Below are 24801 nucleotides of genomic sequence, written 5' to 3'. Positions count from 1 at the left end.
GATCAGACAATTTTTATAGCCAAAAGGAACAAATCAATTTGCAGTGGCTACGCAGCGCCCGACGTCACGCTCTGACTGATTTTCTGTCTCTCTCGCACGCATTCTTTGTCGTGTCGTTTAATATTCGCGGCGACTGCCGGAGTAGAGCCATACTGACTTAGTATCGGGTATAGCTGTAGAGTTGCGGTGTCCGCAGCAACTCACAACGTTCCCCCTTCGTTTATATTAGATATACATATGTATGTACATATATAACATTTTTTTCATCTGTCTCTGTTTTTTAATACTGACAATTAGATTACCAAGCGGATTATCAAGATCAAATAACAATTTAAATTCGTAAAAATTAAACACAATACAATACACCGCAACGTGTCACCAGTCTTGCCGTTTTCTGTGAGGACATCGCGGCTCTTTTTGTTGGCCACATCCAGACGTTCTGTTCTACAGCTTGACTACGTTCTTTACCGGGCTGTCGCTATTTTAATTTATATTATTTATAACGCACAATAACGGAAAGGGAAACGACGATCATGAACTTCATACATCCGTTCGTTCCAGCCAGGCTGGCAACGTTGAACATGTGTTCAACATCTGTTTTTTCCAGGTGGCGGCATAGCGCGAATCGAGCACTGTTTGAGAGCAATTGTCTCCTAACTAACTATGTAATGTGCCAGGGTTACACAAAAGTCTAACGGAAGACCGCAATTCCGTAAACTGAGCGCCTGAACAGCGCTGAAAGGGAGAAAAACAACGCCACCTACATGACTTGGTTTGCCCTGCAAATTGCTTGCATGTATGGTACGTGTGTATGTAAGTATAATGGCATGTGAAAAAGTAGATAAGACAACGGAGGTATTACACACTGTCGCTTATGTAAAAAAACGGCCAACAATTTTTCAAGCGCACACATTAGCCCTTCAGGTGCCGTTTTTGTTAATTACATTCAAATTACATGTAGCAAATGTGTAGTTAACGTGTAGTTACCATGTCAAGACATATTAGCAAAATAATATCGATATTGTAATTTTTAAAATACAAAAAAATACCGAAAATACCGTCAGTATTTTCACGGTATATTTTGGAAATGAGACCGTATATTGTGGTATATTGACCGTTTTCCCACGGCTATGGCACAACGTCAGTAGTATAGTTATTTAATATATTTATTAAAAGTAGTATATTTAATATTTAATAATAATAGTAATAGAATAGTAAATCATATACATATGAAGATATTTTATTAAATTATATGAAAACAAAATTTATTAATAAATAATTATGAAACCAAAAATAAAAATACATACAATTCTTTACATACCGACGGGGAATCGAACCGCGGTCTCTATTTTACTATTTTTAATAGAACATATACATATACAATACATAGAAAATAACAGTTACCAGTGCATTAACAAATCGGTCCTCTTCAGGACCCCCAAAAATTCATAGAGATGAAAATATTTTTATTTATTCAAATTCACATTGACATTATATTATTTCCTAAGGTATATTTCGGAACGGTCGCATTTCCGGAATTTCCAAACTACAGAATCTCCAATCTCCAGCTGAAAAATCAGCTGTTCAGCTGATGACTGACTTTACGACTCAAAACTTCGCCCCGCCCACTTCCGTCCCCACAAAAGACGAAAATCTGTGGCATCCACATTTTTAAAGATACGATAAAACCAAAAACGCAGAATCGTAGAGAACGACCATATCTTTTAGACTGCAGAATCTGAATTGGATCGTATCATTATTATAGCCAGCATCAAGAAAACAATTTAATTTGTTCTCGCCCTGTCTCTCTTAACACACACGTAGCATAACCGGCTTTGCTTACCAAAGCAACCAAATTTTTGATCCACACTCCTGAGACATCGGACCTTGACGAGTTTGTTTCAAAATTTCACCACACACCCTTCCGCCCCCGCAAACGACGTAAATCTGGGGGTATCCACAAATCTCAGAGACTATTAACACTGGAGTAACCAAATTTGGTATCCGCACTCCTGTTAGATCTCACTATAAAACGTATATCTCAGAATTTCGCCCCAATAAGAATAATACTACTACTACCTACAGTTTTGGAGATTCAAAACAAAAAGCATCTTCCAAGATATTTTTGAAAATATGAAATGGCGTTTATATATTGCACGTACTGCAAAACCCTGGATTTAAATGCAAAATATTTATAAGATAGAAAATGGTTTATAATACAAAGAGCTAGTCGCATTAATCACAGTTCTTCTCAACTCTATACTTTGAGACCTGCCCACGCTCTAATGAATAATTGTAGATCAAAACGAGGGGGAACGTTGTGAGTTGCTTCGGAGACCGCAACTCTACGGTTATACCCGATACTAAGTCAGTATGGCTCTCCTCCAGCAGGCGGCGTCTAATATTAAACGACACGACAAAGAGTGCGTGCGAGAGAGACAGAAAATCAGTCTGAGCGTGACGTCGGGCGCTGCGTAGCCACTGCAAATTGATTTGTTCCTTTTGGCTATAAAAATGATCTGATCTGATCCAGATTCAGTAATCTGATAGATATGGTCATTATCTATGATTCTGCGTTTTTAGTTTTCTCAAATCTGCAATATTGTGGATGCAACAGATTTTCGCCCTTTGTGGGGGCGGAAGGGGGTGGGGCGAAATTTTGAGATATACGTTTTATAGTGAGATCTAACAGGAGTGCGGATACTAAATTTGGTTACTCTAGCTTTAATAGTCTCTGAGATTTGTGAATATCCCCAGACTTGCATCCTTTGCGGGGGCGGAAGGGGGTGTGGCGAAATTTTGAAACAAACTCGTCTCGGTCCGATATATTAGGAGTGTGGATACCAAATTTGGTTGCACTAGCTTTTATAGTCTCTGAGATCTAGGCGCTAATGTTTTACTCTAAGCAAAGCCGCCTATGCTACGTGTGTGTTAGAGAGAGACAGGGCGAGAAAAAATGAAATTGTTTTCTTGATGCTGGCTATAATAATAATACGATCCAATTCAGATTCCGCAGTCTAAAAGATATGGTCATTCTCTACGTATCTGCGTTTTTGGTTTTCTCGTATCTTTAAAATGGTGGATGCCACAGATTTTCGTCCTTTGTGGGGGCGGAAGTGGGCGGGGCGAAGTTTTGAAATATTTTTGTAGCAGTGACATATCACAGAAGTCTGGATCCAAAACATCGTTGCTCTAGCTCTTATAGTCTTTGAGCATTAGGCGCTGAAGGGGACGGACAGACGGACGGACGGACAGACAGACAGGGCTCAATCGACTCGGCTATTGATGCTGATCAAGAATATATATACTTTATAGGGTCGGAAACGATTCCTTCTGGACGTTACACACATCCACTTTTACCACAAATCTAATATACCCCAATACTCATTTTGAGTATCGGGTATAAAAAACACAGCTGGGAATGGCTCTGATCTCAGCAGTTGAGATAAGAGTAAACTGGCTTCCTCATATTTATGATCTATAATTATACCCGATACTCAAAATGAGTATTGGGGTATATTAGATTTGTGGTAAAAGTGGATGTGTGTAACGTCCAGAAGGAATCGTTTCCGACCCATAAAGTATATATATTCTTGATCAGCATCAATAGCCGAGTCGATAGAGCCCTGTCTGTCTGTCCGTCCGTCCGTCTGCCCGTCCCTATTAGCGCCTAGTGCCCAAAGACTATAAGAGCTAGAGCAACGATGTTTTGGATCCAGACTTCTGTGATATGTCACTGCTACAAAAATATTTCAAAACTTCGCCCCGCCCACTTCCGCCCCCACAAAGGACGAAAATCTGTGGCATCCACCATTTTAAAGATACGAGAAAACCAAAAACGCAGATACGTAGAGAATGACTATATCTTTTAGACTGCAGTATCTGAATTAGATCGTATTATTATTATAGCCAGCATCAAGAAAACAATTTCATTTTTTCTCGCCCTGTCTCTCTCTAACACACACGTAGCATAGGCGGCTTTGCTTAGAGTAAAACATTAGCGCCTAGATCTCAGAGACTATAAAAGCTAGAGCAACCAAATTTGGTATCCACACTCCTAAGATAGCGGACCGAGACGAGTTTGTTTCAAAATTTCGCCACACTCCCTTCCGCCCCCGCAAAGGACGAAAATCTGGGGATATTCACAAATCTCAGAGACTTTTAACGCTAGAGTAACCAAATTTGGTATCCGCACTCCTGTTAGATCTCACTATAAAACGTATATCTCAAAATTTCGCCTCACCCCCTTCCGCCTCCCCAAAAGACGAAAATCTGTGGCATCCACAATTTTGAAGATACGAGAAAACTAAAAACGCAGAATCATAGATAATGATCATATCTATCAGGCTGCTGAATTTGCATCAGATCAGATCATTTTTATAGCCAAATGTATGGCCATTAAATGTATTTATTTTTTTTTTAGAGAAGGAAATAATTTTTTTTTTCGATTTGTTTGTATTAGTAATAACTTAAAAAATTGTATTTTCATTTTATATCAGTTTATTCGTATTCGATCAACGCAGTGATCTCCTGTCTAATGTTTCGTATGGCTTCACAGGCCATACTCTATTACGAGCAATGCAATTATCGCTCAGTATTACAAAGGGTTCTTTTACATTTCATTTTTATACCCGATACTCAAAATGAGTATTGGGGTATATTAGATTTGTGGTAAAATGTGTGTGTAACGTCCAGAAGGAATCGTTTCCGACCTCATAAAGTATATATATTCTTGATCAGCATCAATAGCCGAGTCGATTGAACCATGTCTGTCTGTCCGTCTGTCTGTCCGTCCGTCTGTCCGTCCGTCTGTCCGTCCGTCCGTCTGTCCATCCCCTTCAGCGCCTAGTGCTCCAAGACTATAAGCGCTAGAGCAACGATGTTTGGGATCCAGACTTCTGTGATATGCCACTGTTACAAGAATATTCCCACCCCTTCCGCCCACACAAAGGACGAAAATCTGTTGCATCCACAACATTGCAGATTCGAGAAAACTTAAAACGCGAATCATAGATAACGACCATATCTATCAGATTGATGAATCTGGATCAGATCGGACAATTTTTATAGCCAAAAGGAACAAATCAATTTGCAGTGGCTACGCAGCGCCCGACGTCACGCTCAGACTGATTTTCTGTGTCTCTCGCACGCACTCTTTGTCGTGTCGTTTAATATTAGCGGCGTCTTTAGTCTTTAGTCTTTAGCACATCTATGATTCCGAGACCTCAACCATTCTCGTATGCTCGCCTTGCTATTTGGCTCTTTAAATAAAGTTTAAAACAGTGACCTTAGTGACCCAAAAGAAGAGAAGATGATGATAATTCAATTAAAGAATTACCTATCAGGAGAAGAACCGTTCAATGAACCGGTCAGTTCAATGAATTCGTATGCGTATTGATTGATGATTCGGCAAGCTTTTGACAATCACTTGTTGAGATATCGCCAATTGGTTGAGCAGTGCTGCGTCGAAATGTACGTAGAGGTCGAAACTGGGCGTCTCAACTTCATTCGTTTCAATCAGTCGAAGTTAAGATCACACGAATACAACCACTTTCATGAGTGAGGGAAACGCCGCAAACATGGTGCTCGGAGCAGAATTAGCTGCTTGCCAAACAGCACCTAATTGTTGGCCCTCAGCCGCTTATTTTGTTTGTTACTTATGTCTATGTCACTCATTTGTTTGTTAAAGCTTTGCGCGTGCTTGCCCTGCTAAACGCTCTCTGCCAGCTCGCTCTTCGCTATCTCCGCTTTGCGTCTGCCTACCGACGTCGGCCGAGCGAAGCTGCGCTTAGCGATCGGAGCGGCAATGTAAAGGGCAGGCAAGCCTCACTTGCAATTTGGATGTCACGCATTAAAGAACATATCGCAATTTTATTTCTGCGCCGAGTTTTATTTAATTCGAATAATTAGTCGGCCGATTGGGGATAAAAAACATTATCTCCAAACATGGGTTGTTTGGTCATTCTCCCATCTACTTATGCGCGAAGCGTACATTGAGGGCATGAGTACGCTCAAGATGCAATGATATTCATCATGTTTACTTGCAATCCTAAATGGCCCGAAATTACGAATCTTTTGCTGACAGGCCAAACATCCACGGATTGACTGACACCATTGCACGAGTATTTAAAAAAAAAAATAAGAGTACTCATGTTTTGGTGATTTCCGTTGGTTGAATAGCAGAAGCGTGACTTACCACATACACACATTCTGCTTTGAATTGCACAAAGCGTTTTACCTGTCTGTTGGTGAGTGACACAATCAGTGGAATCGGCGTCGCTCACCAGATAAAAACGCAGATCATAATAATCGTGATAAAAGGTCCACTTTTGTCAAAAACGTTCCCAACCATTGCAATTTAAAGAACTGCAACTCCATCAAATACGCCGATCCCAACGAAGAGGTGACGAAGTTTAATTGGACGTTAAGTGAGTTGTGACGAGGCAATTTTGCGGCCGTTTTCATTTCCGAGCGCAAAGACATGCGAAAGCGATCCGTTTGAATGAATTTACTCTATTCAGAAATGTCACGCTATTAAGCGTTTATCTGAAGGCGTTAAATTAGGGCGAGACAACATTCGCCGTTTTTAATTGTTTTACCATATTTTATTTTACTATATTTGTATTAACTACGAGATTTAAGTCTTCACTGCACATAAACCGAGACTGAAATGATAATATAACTAAAATATCACTATACTCTCGGAGTACCGGTTATAAAAAGTATTCTTAAACGAAGCTACTAAAGAACTCTTTTATGACTACTCTACAAGTATCAAAAGAGGAAATGACTTATAATTGTGTTACATTTAGAGCAACTCTTCTTTTTATTGCTACAATAAAAGCCAGGAAATACATTTGATTGCCTTTTTAAAACACACACAATTAATTCATTAAGGCTACTAAAAAGTTGTATAGTTATAGTTTTATTAATATGCCAACGCAACGCAAAACTCACACTTATATATTTCGACTACCTGGTGATAAAGTATTCCATTCAAACTAATATAAGTCTTTAACTATAATATCATTAACGCATTCGAGGTATGATGTGATGCTCTCAGCTTCTACGATATTGTGGAATAAACCGCACACATTTTTGACTCCTGACCCTCCTATAGCTCCGATAGCCAGCTTAATTTAATTTTCATGCCAAAATTTGGTTGGGACAGTTAATTAAATTAAAAGCAATATTCACAGTTCGATGAATTCGAAATACAAAAAAAAAATGTATGTGCTATGTACTATACAACATGACCGCTTTGTATGTTTTGGACTTTTATGGTACAAAGAGCGCAGACGCGTGAAATCGCTAACGCCCCTTAATATCCTCTTCCAATTGGTTGGATTTAACATTTAATGGACTTGTATCTAGTGGTAAAAGTGTCTTATTGGCTGGGAAGTTTCCCGAAGCTTGCGGAATTTCCTTCCCCTTTTAGGATTTTTCATGAGGTGCAAGTGCAGTTCGTCTCAATGTCAACCAAAAACTGTTTTTCGCATTCAGTTTTCGATGACATTTCGTGGCGTGATATTCGAGTGCTCAGAGCCCTGATTTTTCTCGGCATTACAATGCAAACAAATAAATACATATATATGTATATATACATGCATCTATACAACGGTGTATAATCTTTGAAACCCATAGGTGTACATCGCCGGCTTTAAATAACTGAACAAGTTTTGTCATAATAAAATCGCGCTACATTTGTATTCGTATATATCGATTGTAGATATAGTATCTCACTAATCTTTACAGCAAGCCTTTTGATAACGGAAAGAAGGCTTCCTTAATCCGACATAATAGCATTTGGATGTTCTAGTAGGTTAAGAAATTATATAATAGGATTAAACATGGTCGGCGAAGTAATTTTGTAATTAGATGAAAACGGGTATTGTATTTAAATATTCAAATTGACAATTTTCAAGTTTTTTACATGCATTATTGCATTATTATGCATTTAATTTTTATAGGATATAGTTAGATATAACGTTATTAAATGATTCCCCAAGTTCCCGTTGCTAATATACATATATGTATGTAAATATACATATATTATATAGTAAATACTGCTTACAGAATTTGGTACTGACGATAAAGATAGAGAGAGAGAGAAAGAGAGAGGCGGTGTCATTGGGAGCATTCCAGGCATCACTTTTTGCTGCTAAGCTACTCTGGGTGTGAGAGAGAAAAATATATTCAGCTGATGGGGCTTCCTGAGCTGATGACGCGGAATATATCAATAGTTGCGATTTTACGTTCCTTGAGATAACCATATTTGCTTTTTACAAAATCTCAAAAAAATTAATAAACTTTAGTTAATGGTGCTTGGACATTTTGAGATGACCAAACTAGATGACCTTATGTTATAGCTTATATAGGAAAGATCCTATTAAATGCAAATTGTTATCATTTTATGGTCCCAGCCCCTTGTTGGCCCCTTTCTCCCTCGGTGAAAGTTCTCTTGACAGAATTTTAGAGATCACAAAATAATTTTTTCTGAACACATTTCTACCAGAGGAAATAAGGTCCTAGGTGTGGCCGTGCTTGGCTTTACAAAGATTTAGTCAAAATAAATAAAAAACAGACACCTTTAAAACACCACATATATATGTATATCCCACTTAAGAATAAGGCCCTCAGTTATAAGTCACCAGACCCGTATAGAATCAGTCCGAAAAAGTTTTCTTTGCTGCAAATTAGCTCTGATGAAAATTTGTATTTAACCATTTTGCCCTTATAGATAATGGTGAGATTTTTATGCATACCTTGATCAAATGCGATGTAGTTAGTTCTGACTTGTTGAGCCACTCTCCATATCGTATTCACCAGAAACTTTATACCATTGTTACTTCTGCGTTGTAGATCTAATTATTTCTTGCATGGTCCGATTAGGATTTTCTACTAACTCCATTCATCTTCTTAAAATACTGTCCATTAACCTGTTCGTATGAGTGCGCTAAATTTATTTTATTTTTATTTATTTATTTATTTTCTTTCCTAGTGCTACAAAACTCAACTATTATGATTATATTTTTAACATAGTTTTTTCCCTTGTATAGGAAAATTATTGGCGGTCGGATCAGACCAAATTATCTATATTATATATATATATATATCATATAGCGGCAATAAGAATAATCGAATGAAAGGACTACATTCCTTTTGTTTCTTAAACTTATTTTCTTCCCGTCCTGTTTGTACATAGTGAAATCTAAAGTTATACAAATCTAGCATTTTATCTTATATAATCGTATACTACCATTTAGAAAAAACGTTTATAAACCAAGGGTCAAATCTCAATCAATCTAAATTTCCTTTATTATATAGCGTATATTTTATAACGTATGTTATTTGGCGCAGTCTAGAAATGAATAAATTCTGATTTTCAGTGACGTCCGTTGATAACGTTGATAATTGGAAAACAGAATAAACTATTGACTTAGCTTAGTACACATATCGACAAAATATTCAGCGAGCCCCAAATCTCCATAAGAGTTGGGTTGGGAAAATAGGGGCTGGCAGCCGTTGAGGAAATATCTTCAGCAAATTATGAATGATCCAAAAATATGTATAGACTATTGAACTATGAATACAGTGGATGTTGCTTGGTCACATTCTGTCGCAGAATAACTTACTATACTATCAACATATTGTGTCGATTTGAGTACAGAAAATCGTCTTTAAACAAGGAAGTAGAGCCGAACCTAATACGTTTTTATATCACTTCTCAACGGGTGTACCCAGAGATGTATTTAAATTACAAATGGGCTAGATCCAGAATAATTCATTTCCATAATTTCCAAATTATCCCATAAAATATAACCGATTACCTTCTTGATCAGCATCAATATCCGTATCGACAGTCATTAATCTGTCCGTGCATAGATCGCCGAGACTATTGAAACTGGATAATGTAGTGTGTGATTACACACTAGGATCAAGTTTGCTTCAAATTTTCGACCTCCTAAACCTGAATGATAGGTGGAGCCGAACTTTTGCAAAATATAAGACTGCCACTATCGCATAATCATCAATGATAATCGTATTTACTCAAATAACTTGCGATTGGATTGAGGAAATTTTAATGAGAAAATACACTTTTCTCGAACAGGAGTCATGAGAACGATCTACCTGTAAACTTTTATGGATTTTTAACGTTGATGGATTGCCCCTAAAAAAATGTTTTTCTTAATCTAAGCGGGTTAAAATACATGTATTGCAAAATATATGGCGGGACCTGTCCTGTACATATTAATCACAACGTTAGTTCCGCATATTCAATATTTCCATGGATACGCGTTCTGTACATATAAAAACCGTTGTAATTAGACAAAGTAAACTCAATTATCCGCGCATTTCACATACAAACGTTAATCGTCAAGCAATTTAACCCAATTAAATATGCATGATGTTGTACGTGTAAACAAAAGGCCATCACTGCCACCAGCACGACTTCAGCACGGCAATGGCATGGCAGCCTGTGTCCTGTGTAATGTCTCTCCGCCGCCCTCAAATAGAACACCTATTATTTGCCTGTTGACAGCAACCACTCAAGCGAATTATTGCCAACTCATCAGTGGGTATTTTAGTCTTTATCTACCCCAGTATCTGTATTTGTATTCGTACTCGTCAAAAGGCATATGCTTTCGTGCTTCAACCCTCAGACCCAGTCTGAGACCCAAACCGAACCGAAACGTAATCGTTTTCGATTTCAATAGTCCATCGGGCATGTAAAATCGAGAGATTGTATGACGACACGACCGACGAGTGGGCTCATTTTTGTACCCAAACTTTGAAATATGAGAGCTCACTGAATGGACAACACAAGTGTTAGTGTGAGGCACGCCCACGCCTCGTATAAACAAAGCACTCAAATTAATTGGAGATAATTGAATTTGTATAGCACATGTGTGGATGTTACTATTTTAATTGGGCAAAGTGTTATGGGATCAGGATGTTTACATACTAGGAACAGTTAGGAGCAACCATTTAAGTTTATTTTAGGAGTTTAATTTATTTTCAGGTTATATTTTGACTTGTTTCTTGACTATGGACAAGAGCATAGCTTGCATATATATGGATTTAAAACACACCTAGTCGTAGTGGAACTGATGATTACAAACAACCCTATGGAAAATTCAATAGCCTCAGGGAATCACCATCATCCCACCCCGCTTATCTAAGTACATCTGCCAGATTGTTAACAATCTGCTGTTTTTTCTAAATACTAACATAATTTTGTCATTATTTACCTCACTGGTTTGTAATTCGTTCAACCCTCTGGTCTTCTAGTGGGTGACTGGGGTTCCGGTTCTACCGTCTCCCTTCTCGAGTTAAGGAGTCCGTCCTGTTCTAATCATTTGTTTCGCCTTTCGTTAGCGATTTAAGCGTGGGTATGTAATAACAATGGCATTAAGCTTAACAATCTGTACTGTATAACTTTTTTGCTAACCTTATTATCTTTAACGAATGTACTCTAGGGACCAGTCTCCTTTTCAATTATGCCATTCACACGCATTCTATAATTGAATGAGGGAGTTTTGGCATAAGGGATGCGATGCGCAAACGCCTGATTATTTTATATGAAACAAATTTGTAACATAAATTGTTATTAGTCCCATTCCTGACCAGAATCTTTTCAATTCCCCAGCTAATATGCTTTTTTCTGATTTTGAAAGACCTCAAGTATTTGCCCAATTGTGTATACATATGAATTTTATTCGTTCTTACAGCCTAACAACAAGACTTTCTACTGTATAATTACTGATCCAAGCAAGAGCCAATTGGGATTAGAATGGTCGTCGAACTTCAAGTGAACTTTAGTTCGTCGCGCCTCCCAGGCTAGAAATGGGCATATCCGAGGAAATGTCAAGCGAGGCCAACATATAAAAAGTCTATAAAAACTCATTTCCATATACTCCATATAGTTCGCCATTTTATACCCTATACTCAAAATGATTATAGGGGTATATTAGAGTTGTGGTGAAAATGGATGTGTTTAAAGTCCAAAAGGAAACGTTTCCGACCCCATAAAGTATATATATTCCTGATCAGCATCAATAGCCGAGTCGATTGAGCCATGTCTGTCTGTCCGTCCCAATAAGCGCCTAGTGCTCAAAGACTATAAGAGCTAGAGCAACGACAATTTGTATCCAGACTTATGTGATATGTCACTGTTACAATTGTATTTCAAAACTTCGCCCCGTCCCCTTCCGCCCTCACAAAGGACGAAAATCTGTGGCATCCATAATTTTAAAGATACGTGAAAACCAAAAACGCAGAAACGAAGAGAATGACAATATCTTTTAGACTGCAGAATCTGAGCCAGATAATTAATATAGCCAGAATGATGAAAACAATTTCATTTTCTCTCGGTCTGTCTCTCTAACACACACGAATCATGGTCGGCTTTGCCTATTGCTAATTGAGCGCCTAGATCTCAGAGACTATAAGAGCTAGAGCAACCAAATTTGTCATCCACACTCCTGTGATATCGAGCCTGCACAAGTGGATTTCAAAATTTCGCCCCTCCCCTTTCCGCCTCCACAAAGGTCGAAAATCTTTGGCATTCACAAATCGCAAAGACTATTAGAGCTAGAGCAACCAAATTTTGTTTTCATACTCCTGTTAGATCTCTCTTTTACAAGTATATTTCAAAATTTTAAAATTTCAAAATAATATTTCTGACTTCTGCATAAACATATTTTTTAATTATTTACACAAAAAAAGCGAAAAAACAGTATTTACTGACATTTATGTACATGTATATATGTAGTTACATAAACGAAAATGATTGGATGTATTATACAAAAAACAAAAATCAACAATTTTGTTTTCCAAGTTGTTCATAAGATATTCAAACAAATTGCTGAATATCCTATAGTCTCTGAGAGATGGGTAAAAAGTGCAAGTCCAATATCGCAAAATATAAAACAAAATTTATTATATGCATATACGTTGATACATATTTATGTATTTGCATCCCTTTTGGCTATACAAATAATCTGATCTGATCCTGACTCGGCAATCTGCTAGATATGGTCATTCTTTATGGTTGTTTTTAGTTTTCTCGTATCTTCAATATTGTGGATTCCACAGATTTTCGTCCTTTGTGGGGGCGTAAGGGGATGGGGCGAAATTTTTAAATACACCTATAACAATGAGATCTAAGAGGAGTATGGATACAAAATTTGGTTTCTCTAGCTCTAATAGTCTTTGCGATTTGTGGATGCCAAAGATTTTCTTCCTTTGCGGGGGCGGAAAGGGGTAGGACGAAATTTTGAAATCCACTTGTGCAGGTTGGATATCACTGGAGTGTGGATGCCAAATTTGGTTGCTCTAGCTTTTATAGTCTCTGAGATCTAGGCGCTCACTTTTTGCGATAGGCATAGCCGACCATGAAACGTGTGAGTTAGAAAGAGACAGAGCAAGAGAAAATGAAATTGTTTTCTTCTGCATTCTGGCTATAATAATAATACGATCTGATTCAGATTCTGCAGTCTAAAAGGTATAGTCGTTCTCTACGTTTTTGGTTTTCACGTATCTTTGAAATTGTGGATGTCACAGATTTTCGTGCTTTGGAGCGGAAGGGAGCAGGGCGAAATTTTCAAATACACTTGTAACAGTGACATATTACAGATGTCTGGATACAAAATGTCTTTGCTCTAGCTCTTATAGTCTCTGAGCTCTAGGCGCTCATAGGGACGGACAGAAAGACATGGCTCAATCGACGCGGCTATGGATGCTGATAAAGAATATATATACGTTATGGGGACACACACATCCATTTTCACCACAAATCTAATATACCCCTATAATCATTTTGAGTATGGGGTATAATTATAACGCTGTATTCTTTTATTACAGGGTATGCGCTGTACTTTGTAATATTTAGACTAGAAGAACGGCATACAAATATTTAATTCTCTCAACAGTTATTATTCTTTAGACTTATTATTATTATTCTTATTTTAGACTTTTTTGATGAATAATATTAAATTTACTGCCTTTTTCAATCTGTATATTTATTTTAGTTCTTTAGTAAATGGCGTTTCCGGAAACCGTACAAAAAACTGAAACATCATCGAATCCACCTAATGGAATGGAAAACAGTCAGACATCTCAAAGATCAAATCATGTACGTAAAAAGACACTATTGAACGTACAAGTACTGCCAGCACGGCTATTCGTTAATGAAAATATATATTACGGGCAGAACAGATTACGATTACTTTGACATTTATAGTTCCACTTTATGTAGTTACGGCCATATATTTATATATATTTATATATTATTATATTTATACCGTATATTTTGATGTATCAGTGTAATAGTACACATGTATCTTGTGTTATGTATTTTTTTTTTTTTAATATTCCGTTTTTTATAAATTTTTTCGTTTTTATTTTAATCTACGGAACAAGAACACTTAGAAAACTATGTATCAATTAATTAATTTATGGCGAAAATATAAATATTTAATAGAAAATTCGGCAGAAAAATTTCCAAGAAATTTGTAGTTTTTCTTTTTCATTTTAAGACATGAATGTTTTCTAATATATTTGCTTCAGCTGCATGACTAGCTATAAAATGTACATTTTACATCTATTTGAGGCTATTTGAGGTTTGCATACGTGTCTCTTCTAAAGCTGCGCAAGTTTACATTAACAATGAATAGTCAGCTGCCATAAGGAGACAATTTGGAAATCTTTTTTAAGGGTGCGTCAATTTCTCTTACTAAAAGAAAACCAAAGTAAACAAATGATTCCCTTGTGGTATCATTAGCTACGTGCTTTCATTTTTTTTTTCTTTACTTTTTCATGGCTTATAAAGATTGGAAGTCCAGAGCGGTGAAAAACTTTTTTGAGTTTAAAATACGATTTTATTGTTAACTTGATGATGAATGCCAAGAAGAAAAATGGCACACGTAGCGTGCATATAAATTCTGTTTAAGTTAAGATGGTTGATATTATATATGTATTAGTGTCTAATGACGGTAATTTATAAATAGATCTCATTTCACTAACAAAGCGCTAACATACCTATATCAATTAAAAGTAAAATGTAAGAAAATTGTTTTTTTCTAAATATAATTCAGCAAAAAATGTGTAGTCTTGTGGATTAAAATTTTAAATTGAGTCCCCCAAATGACAAAAATAATAATAAATACGAAAAACTCGTGGTAATCCCATACAATTTTTATACCCGATACTCAAAATGAGTATTGGGGTATATTAGATTTGTGGTAAAAGTGGATGTGTGTAACGTCCAGAAGGAATCGTTTCCGACCCCATAAAGTATATATATTCTGGATCAGCATCACAAGCCGAGTCGATTGAGCCCTGTCTGTCTGTCCGTCCATCCGTCTGTCCGTCCCTATTAGCGCCTAGTGCTCAAAGACTATAAGAGATAGAGCAACGATGTTTTGGATCCAGACTTCTGTGATATGTCACTGCTACAAGAATATATCAAAACTTCGCCCCGCCCACTTCCGCCCCCACATAGAGCGAAAATCTGTGGCATCCACAATTTCGACGATACGAGAAAAATAAAAACGCAGAATCGTCTATATCTTCTAGAGTGCAAAATCTGAACCAGATCGTATAAATATTATAGCCAGAATCAAGAAAACAATTTCATTCTTTCTCGCTCTGTCTCTCTCTAACACATAGGTTTCATGGTCGGTTTTGCCAATTGCAAAATATGAGTTCAAGGATCTCAGAACCCATAAAAGCTAGAGCAACGAAATTTGGTATCCACACTCCTGTGATATCGGACCTTGACCGTTTTGTATCAAAATTTCGCCACACCCTCTTTCGCCCCCGCAAAGGACGAAAATCTGGGTATTCCACAAATCTCAGAGACTATTACGCAGCGCCCGACGTCACGCTCAGACTGATTTTCTGTCTCTCTCGCACGCACTCTTGGTCGTGTCGTTTAATATTAGCGGCGTCTGCCGGAGGAGAGCCATACTGACTTAGTATCGGGTTTAACTGTAGAGTTGCGGTGTCCGCAGCAACTCACAACGTTCCCCCTCGTTTTAATTGTTGTTTTTATAGCTGAGCCATAGTTTATCAAAGTCATTAGATAAGGTTAACCACATAGTGTTGTATAACAGCAGCATTTTACAGCATTTTGTCAACTATTGGCAATGAGTCATTGAGATAGATCAAATACTTAACACTGAGAGACCAGTTTGCGTAAAATCAGACCATATCAACTTCACTTTTGATGCTGTTCTATAAATATAATTACATTTAGTATTCCTATACATGATGGTGTCTGAGACGATTCTTTCTGCCCGTTACATACATTCGCTCTACCATACGAAGATTATATTGCCTCAATTAATGTACGTTTATTATTTTTAGGTTAGCTCGGTTCTGCTTTATGGAATACCAATTGTGTCTTTGTACATTGAGGGTCAAGAGCGACTCTGCTTGGCGCAAATCTCAAATACTCTTCTAAAACAGTTCAGCTACAATGAAATACATAATAGACGTGTGGCGCTTGGCATTACCTGCGTCCAATGTACACCAGTACAGTTGGAGATTCTGAGAAGAGCAGGTGCCATGCCGGTAAGTTCACGGCGATGCGGAATGATAACTAGAAGAGAAGCTGAGCGTCTTTGTAAGAGTTTCTTGGGCGACAACTCACCACCTCGATTGCCTGACGACTTTGCATTTAATGTGCAGCATAAATGTGCATGGGGATGTCGTGGGTCATTCTTACCATCTCGGTATAACTCATCACGAGCCAAATGCATCAAATGTGCATTCTGTGGAATGTTCTTCTCGCCGAATAAATTCATTTTTCATTCACATCGCATCACAACAAACGACAGGTACGTTCAGCCTGATGCTGCCAACTTTAATTCCTGGCGACGGCATATGACGCTAAGTGGAAACGCCCACGACGAAAAAATTATCTATGCATGGGAAGATGTCAAGGCAATGTTTAATGGTGGCACCAGGAAAAGACTTGTTAGTAGCAATAGTAATGTTAATCGCAATCGAAATCAAAGCTCACCAACGTCATCGTCAGCTACTACAATAATAGGTGGAAGTACTTGTAGCTCACCAACTGACTGTGAGATACTAGATACTAAAAACATAGCATGCAAGGAGGCCCCACTATCAAAGCGATCCGTTGATCACCAATATAATTACAGTACCGTGGCTGCAGCCGCCGCTGTGGTCGGCGTTACGGCTGTAGCTGCTGCTACGGTTGGAGTACCTTTCAATTTACATCACTCTTCGGTCCTTTCACCCCTTCACTCGCTTCGCAACGACCACGACCTAGCAATAATGCCCCTTTCAAGAAATTTTGTTGTGGACTATATGTGGCAGCAACAGGACGGAATTCATCAGCAGCAGCAATCGAAAAATTCGAAAATCTGCGGCGCCGAGCCTTGCGAATCGGCTCTTGACTTCGAATCATGCCCAATGCCATGGGCTAGGGCAGAAACGAATATGCCATCAACGACATCTAATGCCGTTCGCTTGGGGGAGCGGGAGCGTCATCAATTTAATATGAGAAACGAAACTTCGTCTACTTCTATTTGTGGCATTATTAAAAATCGAAAGCTGTCTGATGTCGGCAGCAGTGGTCTAACGTTTTCTGATTATAACATTCCATCGATATTAAGCTGCTCTGCATTTAAACCAGTTGTCGCTTCAGCAGCAATTGTATCTACTTCATTATACACTAGGTCTAGTGATTCGAATAGCAACGTTTACATTACCCCAACTCAAACGGCCCGAACAACAACAGTTCTAACGCATAACAGTATTACAACTGCCTCGCACCGCTTACCAACAGGAGAAGGTTTTTCGCCAATATTAGACACTATCCAATCCAATATTGAAAGTGAGAGAATCAATTTTTCGACTTCATTATCCATTCACAACAAAAACAGCTCGGATAAATCAATTTCATCAGAATCGGCTTACGGAAGAGAAAGACATTTATATGATAATGATGACGACGACGATGAGGTTGTGGATATCGAAACAACGGAAGACGAAGTTCTTAATGAGCATTTCGCAGAGTGTCCACATTCAGCAGCTGATATATCATCTGAAAGTGAAAGTTCAAGTCATTCTCAGACACCAAGTACAAATATTGATGTAGATGCTGATGCTGATGTGGATGTGGATGGTATTACAACGGATGCCGAGGATCAACTTGAGTTGAAATCAAATGTTTGTTTGCTCGATAATACTAACCGCTCCATATCAAACTCAAATGGAAAAGTAAAAATGGCTGGGACTTCCTTGAATGCGGAACCCGAAATTTGCGAGGAAGGCTATAAATGTAATGAGGTATACAAATTTTTTTATTGCGATATCTTTCTCTTAAGCTTTTTGTTTTGATAATGCTGCTCGTGGAAATATACACACAAATATACACTTTTGACAATAAATAAAGTTTTGACCCATTTAATGACAGATTGAAACTTTCTAGATATGCCTTCTTTCAAATTAAATTTAACGATTGGTCCGAACAATGCTCTTAATGTGCGGAATTCGAATACCACATCATACTGATGGATCGGTGTCAAGAATATACATACTGAATCAAAATAATCGATGGATCTGTCAGCTAGTTTTTCTGACGAAGTTAGCCTACCTATCTTGCTTATCACAATTTTTACACTTAATCTCTTGTTTTCGATTAAGGAGACCTTAGTACCTATAAACAAGAAGTTTTTGTTTTATCACCGATACTCCCAACATCATTTTTGGTTCGAATTTCAATTTCTCTCATGGATTTCCGCACAGACCTCACTAGCCAGAGGGAACCACTGGAACCACTTACGCTGCAGTCAGCAACGTTTTCAGATATCTTACGCTTACTGAGTTTACAAGCAGTTTCAGTTTCATGTAGAATGTACATTTAGCATCTATGTCGATAAAGACATTTCCTTCGAGTTTACTGATGAAACCTAATACCTACATTTCGAAGACTATAAGATCCACACATACATACATATGTATGTATGTAACTGGTTTCAAGCTATTAGGGTACCTTCCATATACTTATACGCGTAGTCCCACCAATATAAATTCATTTGTCAATTTAATATGTAATCACTATTTTAAAATTCATTCTAGGAGACGAAAGGGTTCAATGGTCATTTAAGAATTTTCACTCGAGGAAAGAGTTTTAAGCACCAACCGGAACGAAATAGTTCAAAAAAGGCAACAACTACATTTACGAAAAAGAAATTTTACTCGAAATCTGTGGCCATTAAATCTGCTCAATCACAAGTACAGCACAGAGTTGCCTTTCCAGTATTCTTTAAATCGCAAGTAAACCCGTTTAATGAGCATCATCCACGACCAACGACACTGAGCCCTAACTCTCTTTCGGACTCATCTAACGCATGGAGCTATCCACTTGGTAATATTCGGCAGCTATATTGTTATGAAAGTAGCCCAACAGCCAATAAAAATTGTGTTGATTTTAAGTAAGCCTAACAAAATATAAAAGTCTATTAAAATTAAAATGTCTCGTGGTTATTTAAATGCAATGCAGGTAAGGTATCTTTCATTATAAAATAGGATATTTTAGGAATTTGACTTTGTCTACATCTCTCTATTATATTAAAGAGTTTTTTTATCGTCGCCGTATCAGTAACATACTCCTAACTTAAATTGGCTGGTTGCAACCTGCAACCTGCATAAGCCATAAGCTCTACATATGTACATATATGTAACAATAAATTGGACATAAGTTTAACTGAAACGCTCGACTTTTTATACCCGATACTCAAAATGAGTATTGGGGTATATTAGATTTTTGGTAAAAGTGGATGTGTGTAACGTCCAGAAGGTTTCGTTTCCGACCCCATAAAGTATATATATTCTTGATCAGCATCAATAGCCGAGTCGATTGAGCCCTGTCTGTCTGTCCGTCCCTATCAGCGCCTAGTGCGCAAAGACTATAAGAGCTAGAGCAACGACGTTTTATATCCGGACTTCTGTGATATGTCACTGCTACAAGTATATTTCAAAACTTTGCCCCGCCCCCTTCCGCCCCTCCTTCCAAAGGGCGAAAATCTGTGGCATCCACAAATTCAAAGATACGAGAAAACTGAAAGCGCAGAATCGTAGAGGATGACTATATGTTCTAGAGTGTAAAATCTGAACCAGATCGTATAATTATTATAGCCAGAATCAAGAAAACAATTTCATTCTTTCTCGCTCTCTCTCTCTAACACACAAGTTTAATGGTCGGTTTTGCCAATTGCAAAATATGAGTTCAAGGATCTCAGAACCTATAAGAGCCAGAGCAACCAAATTTGGTATCCACACTCCTGTGATATCGGACCTTGACCGTTTTGTGTCAAAATCGACACACCCCCTTCCGCCCCCGCAAAGGACGAAAATCTGGGGCATCCACAAATCGCAGAGACTATTAAGGCTAAAGTAACCAAATTTGGTATCCGCACTCCTTTTAGATCTCACTATAAAACGTATATCTCAAAATTTCGCCCCACCCCCTTCCGCCCCCACAAAGGACGAAAATCTGTTGCATCCACAATATTGCAGATTCGAGAAAACTAAAAACGCAGAATCATAGATAATGACCATATCTATCAGATTGCTGAATCTGGATCAGATCAGATCATTTTTATAGCCAAAAGGAATAAATCAATTTTGTCGTGTCTTTTTTGTGTCGTTTAATATTAGCGGCGTCTGCCGGAGGAGAGCCATACTGACTAAGTATCGGGTATAAATGTAGAGTTGCGGTGTCCGCAGCAACTCACAACGTTCCCCCTCGTTTTATTTAAAAAAGTCAACAGCTCAATGGTATAACAAATATATTTTGACAGACAATACCAAAGACATTTTAATAATAATCGCCATAAGCGTGCCGAAGAGAGCGATTGTACTTGCACGTTTTTTCCCAAGTCGTATTACACTTATGTTTTAAAAACGGTTTCAAATGAGCTTGCGAATTTCAAAATGAAATCCACATACATATGTAGAACATAAATAGAAATTTGAATGCGTGTGAAAAAACTATAAACATATTTGCTGATGAAGTTTATACACATATGACTCAGTGTATTTTTAGTCTTTCTGCTATCTAAGAATCCGTTAAAAGATTGTTCTGGTTGCCTGTCTATCCCATTGATGTACTTGTTAGAGAGAGAGAGAGGGATTGTGTTATCAGAGACTCGAGCAAGGGATCAAAGTTTGGTTTTTTTATAATCCGTGGTAAGTTAAGGTTAAGGCGAACTTATTCAGTTCGTTCACTGCAGTAATAATTATTTTTTGCTCGCTCAACACTAATATATGTATGTACATATATTTTTATTAAAAAAACATAAATATCTCTCTATTATATAAAAATAGTTTTCGGTCGTCTTCGGCCGAAATTTTATTCTGTGTCGTTGCCTTATATTTTATGCAAATGTCTGACCGCCAAATAGTTTTTGTACGTACATTTTTTAATAAATCGCGGTCTGTCGACGGTATTTTGTGGCGTACGAGCGAGGCCCCTAGTACAGTGTTGACATTTTAGCTTATTTTAAGCTAGATTTGGCTTATTTTAAAACCAAATAGCTTGAAAAATATTTGAAATGCTTATAGCTTGAAATCTAGCTTATTTAAAACAATTAGTACAACAAAATTTCTGTTTTTTTTTTTTATTTTTTTTGTAATTTTTGTTAATTTTTAGCGAGAAATTTCTTGTTCATTTTTGGGTACATCATTTTGTGTATAAATGTATAGTAATTTTTCGTTGATAAATTATAGACACACTACAGTATTGTTTGCACTTTTACATAAGAGAAAATGACGAAAGTGTCTTATCAAAATTTACACAATTTCTGGTTAAACTTTGAAGAATTTAAGGAGTGTCTACGCAATGTGCTAACTGACCCCACAAAATCGTACAGCTGCTTTTATAATGCAAAAATAGGGTTAAATTTGTGCGAATTATGGCAGCATGCTGTCGCTAAAAAACGTCCAATGCAAGCATGGCACAAACTAACAAAATACATTTTATTAAAAAGCTCTCAAGAAGCAGAGGAGCAGGAGGCTGCGGTTTGTTTGTACCTTGCTGAGCACTCGGCCATAGCATAATGAAGTGGAAGAAATCATGCCATTACTTTAATAATAAATAAAAATAAAAAAAGTATATCGACAATATTAAAGTATCCATGATTTTTATGTGTTTTTATGTTTTAAGATATTTTTAGCTTATTCTAGCTTATTTTTTTTCAATCTAGTATTCCATTATGAAGATCCATGTTACTAATAATAATTTTAAACATAAAAACAAAAAAAACCTTTGGCATATCAAAAAAACTTAAAAGTATAAAAAAGGCACTTTTCTACGCACAGCAATTATACGGTCACATTGTAGTTTGTACGAAAAAAAACTGTTTTCCCCCAGTTTTATTTGTGTTTTTCCATTTGTTTTTTTGACAAATAATATTAATTATTATTATTGTTGCGGACATACGCACGCACCGTCGCACCACCCTACACCGGGAGCCGGTGAAATTAGTGCTCCGCAGCAGAAACGTCCCCAACAAGTGCTCAGCGGAGGATATACAAGACGAATGATGGAGTTATGGACTGCTATTGGGGAAACTGAGGAGCAGCAAAAAAAAAACAAGAGCAGCAGCTGTTGGACAAAGTAAATGTACATATGTATTTATCAATTACCGACACCGATTTTAAAGGAAGAACTGGATGAAAATTTTCTTATTGACAATGGTTTGGCGATTTAAGGCTGCAGAAATTTTGAATAGATTCCATTTAAATTTTAATGACGAGAGCTTAACGCACAGCATATCACGTTTAAATAATGCTGTGCGCGATTGTTGTTATATGTCAAAAACTACTGCTAAACAATAAAAAAAAATTACTGATTATTAAAAATAAGAATTAAAAGAAAAACCAAACATAAAAATTAATCTTGTTATATTATGAATTATGTGTATGTATACGAGTTTTTATGAAAAAAAACATTGTTATTGAATTAAATTTGTTACTTTTTTTTATTAAAAAATTAATTTTTTCTATTTTAAAACCTATTACGAACATTGCAACCATAAAATAAAGAAAAACTAATTTTTTTTCTACTTTCGGTTAGAGCGTCTTCCGGGTATAACGACGTAAAATTGTCGGTCCCTTGAGTGTCGTTATAACCGGAGTCTACTGTATATCCATTGGATCCATGTGTAGAGCGCAGTCGTGGCCTTCTTCACTCTATCTATGACATTGAAGATTTAATTAAGCTTTTTCTCAATTACCAACCCTAACTAACTGGAACTGTCGCCAAAGAAGAGCGTGCATCCATGTAATATTGGTGGATTGGGGAAGGGACCTTGTATTTGTTTGCGAATAATACGAGTTCCGTTTTTGAGGGATTTACTCCCAAGCCGCGCGGTTCTGTCCATACCAACAGTTGCGCTAGCTTTGCGGTCATTAAGTTGCAGAGTGTTTGGGGGTATTTCCCCGAGGAGATAATTGCAAGGTCGCGTAAGCCACGTCCCCTCCCTTCCAGGTCGCATAGAATCTGATTGACTGCTATGTTCTACAGAAAAGAAGACAGGACGACACCTTGCGGGGTGCCTCTGTTGACATACCTTGACTGGGCGGACGATCCCATCGATGATGTCACTGAAGGCTCCACAATTTCAAGGCTATTAGTGAGTATTCATTGAGATGCAGAGAGCCTTGGAGATGAAGACTTACTATGTCTTAAGCCAAGCTGGCGGGAATGTACCCACAGCCATTTTTGCCCAGACTGATTTTGTAGAATGTCTATTTGTTTTCTTTTCCCCCCTAGGTTTGTTAGAGGGGCACACTGCAGTGAAGGAGTAAGTCCTCCAGGGTTGTACTATATTTTTCCCAGTTTGCTTTAGTCGGACTTTCAAACTCTTGACTATGTCTAACAGTTTGTATAAGGTCAGTAACCTATTACCGATGAAGCTGAAAAGTGGCTCACTCCTTACATTTGTGTCCGGGCTTCCCCCGAGCTCTGGATGCTGCTTTAAAATGGTGGAGATTGATCTGGAGGAGCCTTTAGAGGACATCTTTAGAGTTCTCCGCCACTGTAATGTGAGCGTCTAGGCCGTCTTCGACTTCGTCGTCACGACATATCGCCTCGAAGTCATGCCTCAGAGTGCTGTCGGTCGAGTAACCTTCCAGGTCTGTCTCCATCTTATCGTCGGGTGCTTAGATTTCCAAGACAAGCAGCGGTCGGCCGGTACCGCTTCTAGCCACTTCCACTGGTTCCTTGGGACGCCAATCAGCGTCCTCTCTCTGGCTATCTGCGCGAACGAGGTGTTTGGCAGTACTATGGAGCGCTTCGGTGCCAGCCCAGGAGTCTCCTGCGAGCGTTGCGTCTTTGGCTGAGAGGCTCCCTTCTTCGGCGCTTCTGTGTCATATTTCGCCCGCACCTTCGAAGCCCACTTAACCTTTTTCAGCCAGTTGTCCGTTTGGCTGGATCTGGCTTGCATCTTGCCGACGAAATATGTTGCCAGCACGTTTTGGCTTAGACGTTAGTCGATGGCGTCTCGCCCCCCACCACTTTACCAGCAGGTAGAGCAGCCGCAGAATTGCATAACCACTCTGCCACTCGGTTTTGGGAGGCGATTTACCACCCGCCCTGTATCCGGGATGGACTCTTTGGGTTCGCCCTACCGTCTTTCGCAGCGCAGGTTTTTTCCGCTATGTTTAGCGTTGGGCCAGGCCTTTAGGCCGCTGCCTTTCCCTGTTTGGGATTGCTCCCTTTTAGCATTTGGAGAGTGCCAAACTCATCTATGTTTTTTA

At 38.0% G+C, this 24801-nt stretch overlaps 1 protein-coding gene across 1 annotated transcript; it reads left to right on the top strand.

Annotated features, from left to right (window-relative positions):
- Positions 1–14044: 14044 nt before the first annotated feature.
- LOC113566251 lies at positions 14045–19476 on the top strand. The gene is made up of 3 exons (XM_026991036.1): positions 14045–14137; positions 16372–18324; positions 19117–19476. The coding sequence occupies exons 1-3, from the start codon at positions 14045–14047 to the stop codon at positions 19474–19476; spliced, it is 2406 nt and encodes an 801-aa protein (XP_026846837.1).
- Positions 19477–24801: the final 5325 nt, after the last annotated feature.

The sequence above is a fragment of the Drosophila persimilis genome, unplaced genomic scaffold, assembly GCF_003286085.1.
Source record: "Drosophila persimilis strain 14011-0111.01,24,50 unplaced genomic scaffold, DperRS2 tig00000652-arrow-arrow-pilon, whole genome shotgun sequence".
Classification (NCBI taxonomy): domain Eukaryota; kingdom Metazoa; phylum Arthropoda; class Insecta; order Diptera; family Drosophilidae; genus Drosophila; species Drosophila persimilis.
Note: the sequence above shows the minus strand (reverse complement) of the source record. Positions and strands in the feature narration are given on the sequence as shown.

Bases quoted from the DNA above. Each gene is read 5' to 3' on its own strand.
- LOC113566251 (XM_026991036.1), top strand. From the start codon at position 14,045: ATGGCGTTTCCGGAAACCGTACAAAAAACTGAAACATCATCGAATCCA. The intron at 14,138-16,371 runs GTACGTAAAAAG...TATTATTTTTAG, and splicing joins CATCTCAAAGATCAAATCAT to GTTAGCTCGGTTCTGCTTTA. The intron at 18,325-19,116 runs GTATACAAATTT...AATTCATTCTAG, and splicing joins AAGGCTATAAATGTAATGAG to GAGACGAAAGGGTTCAATGG.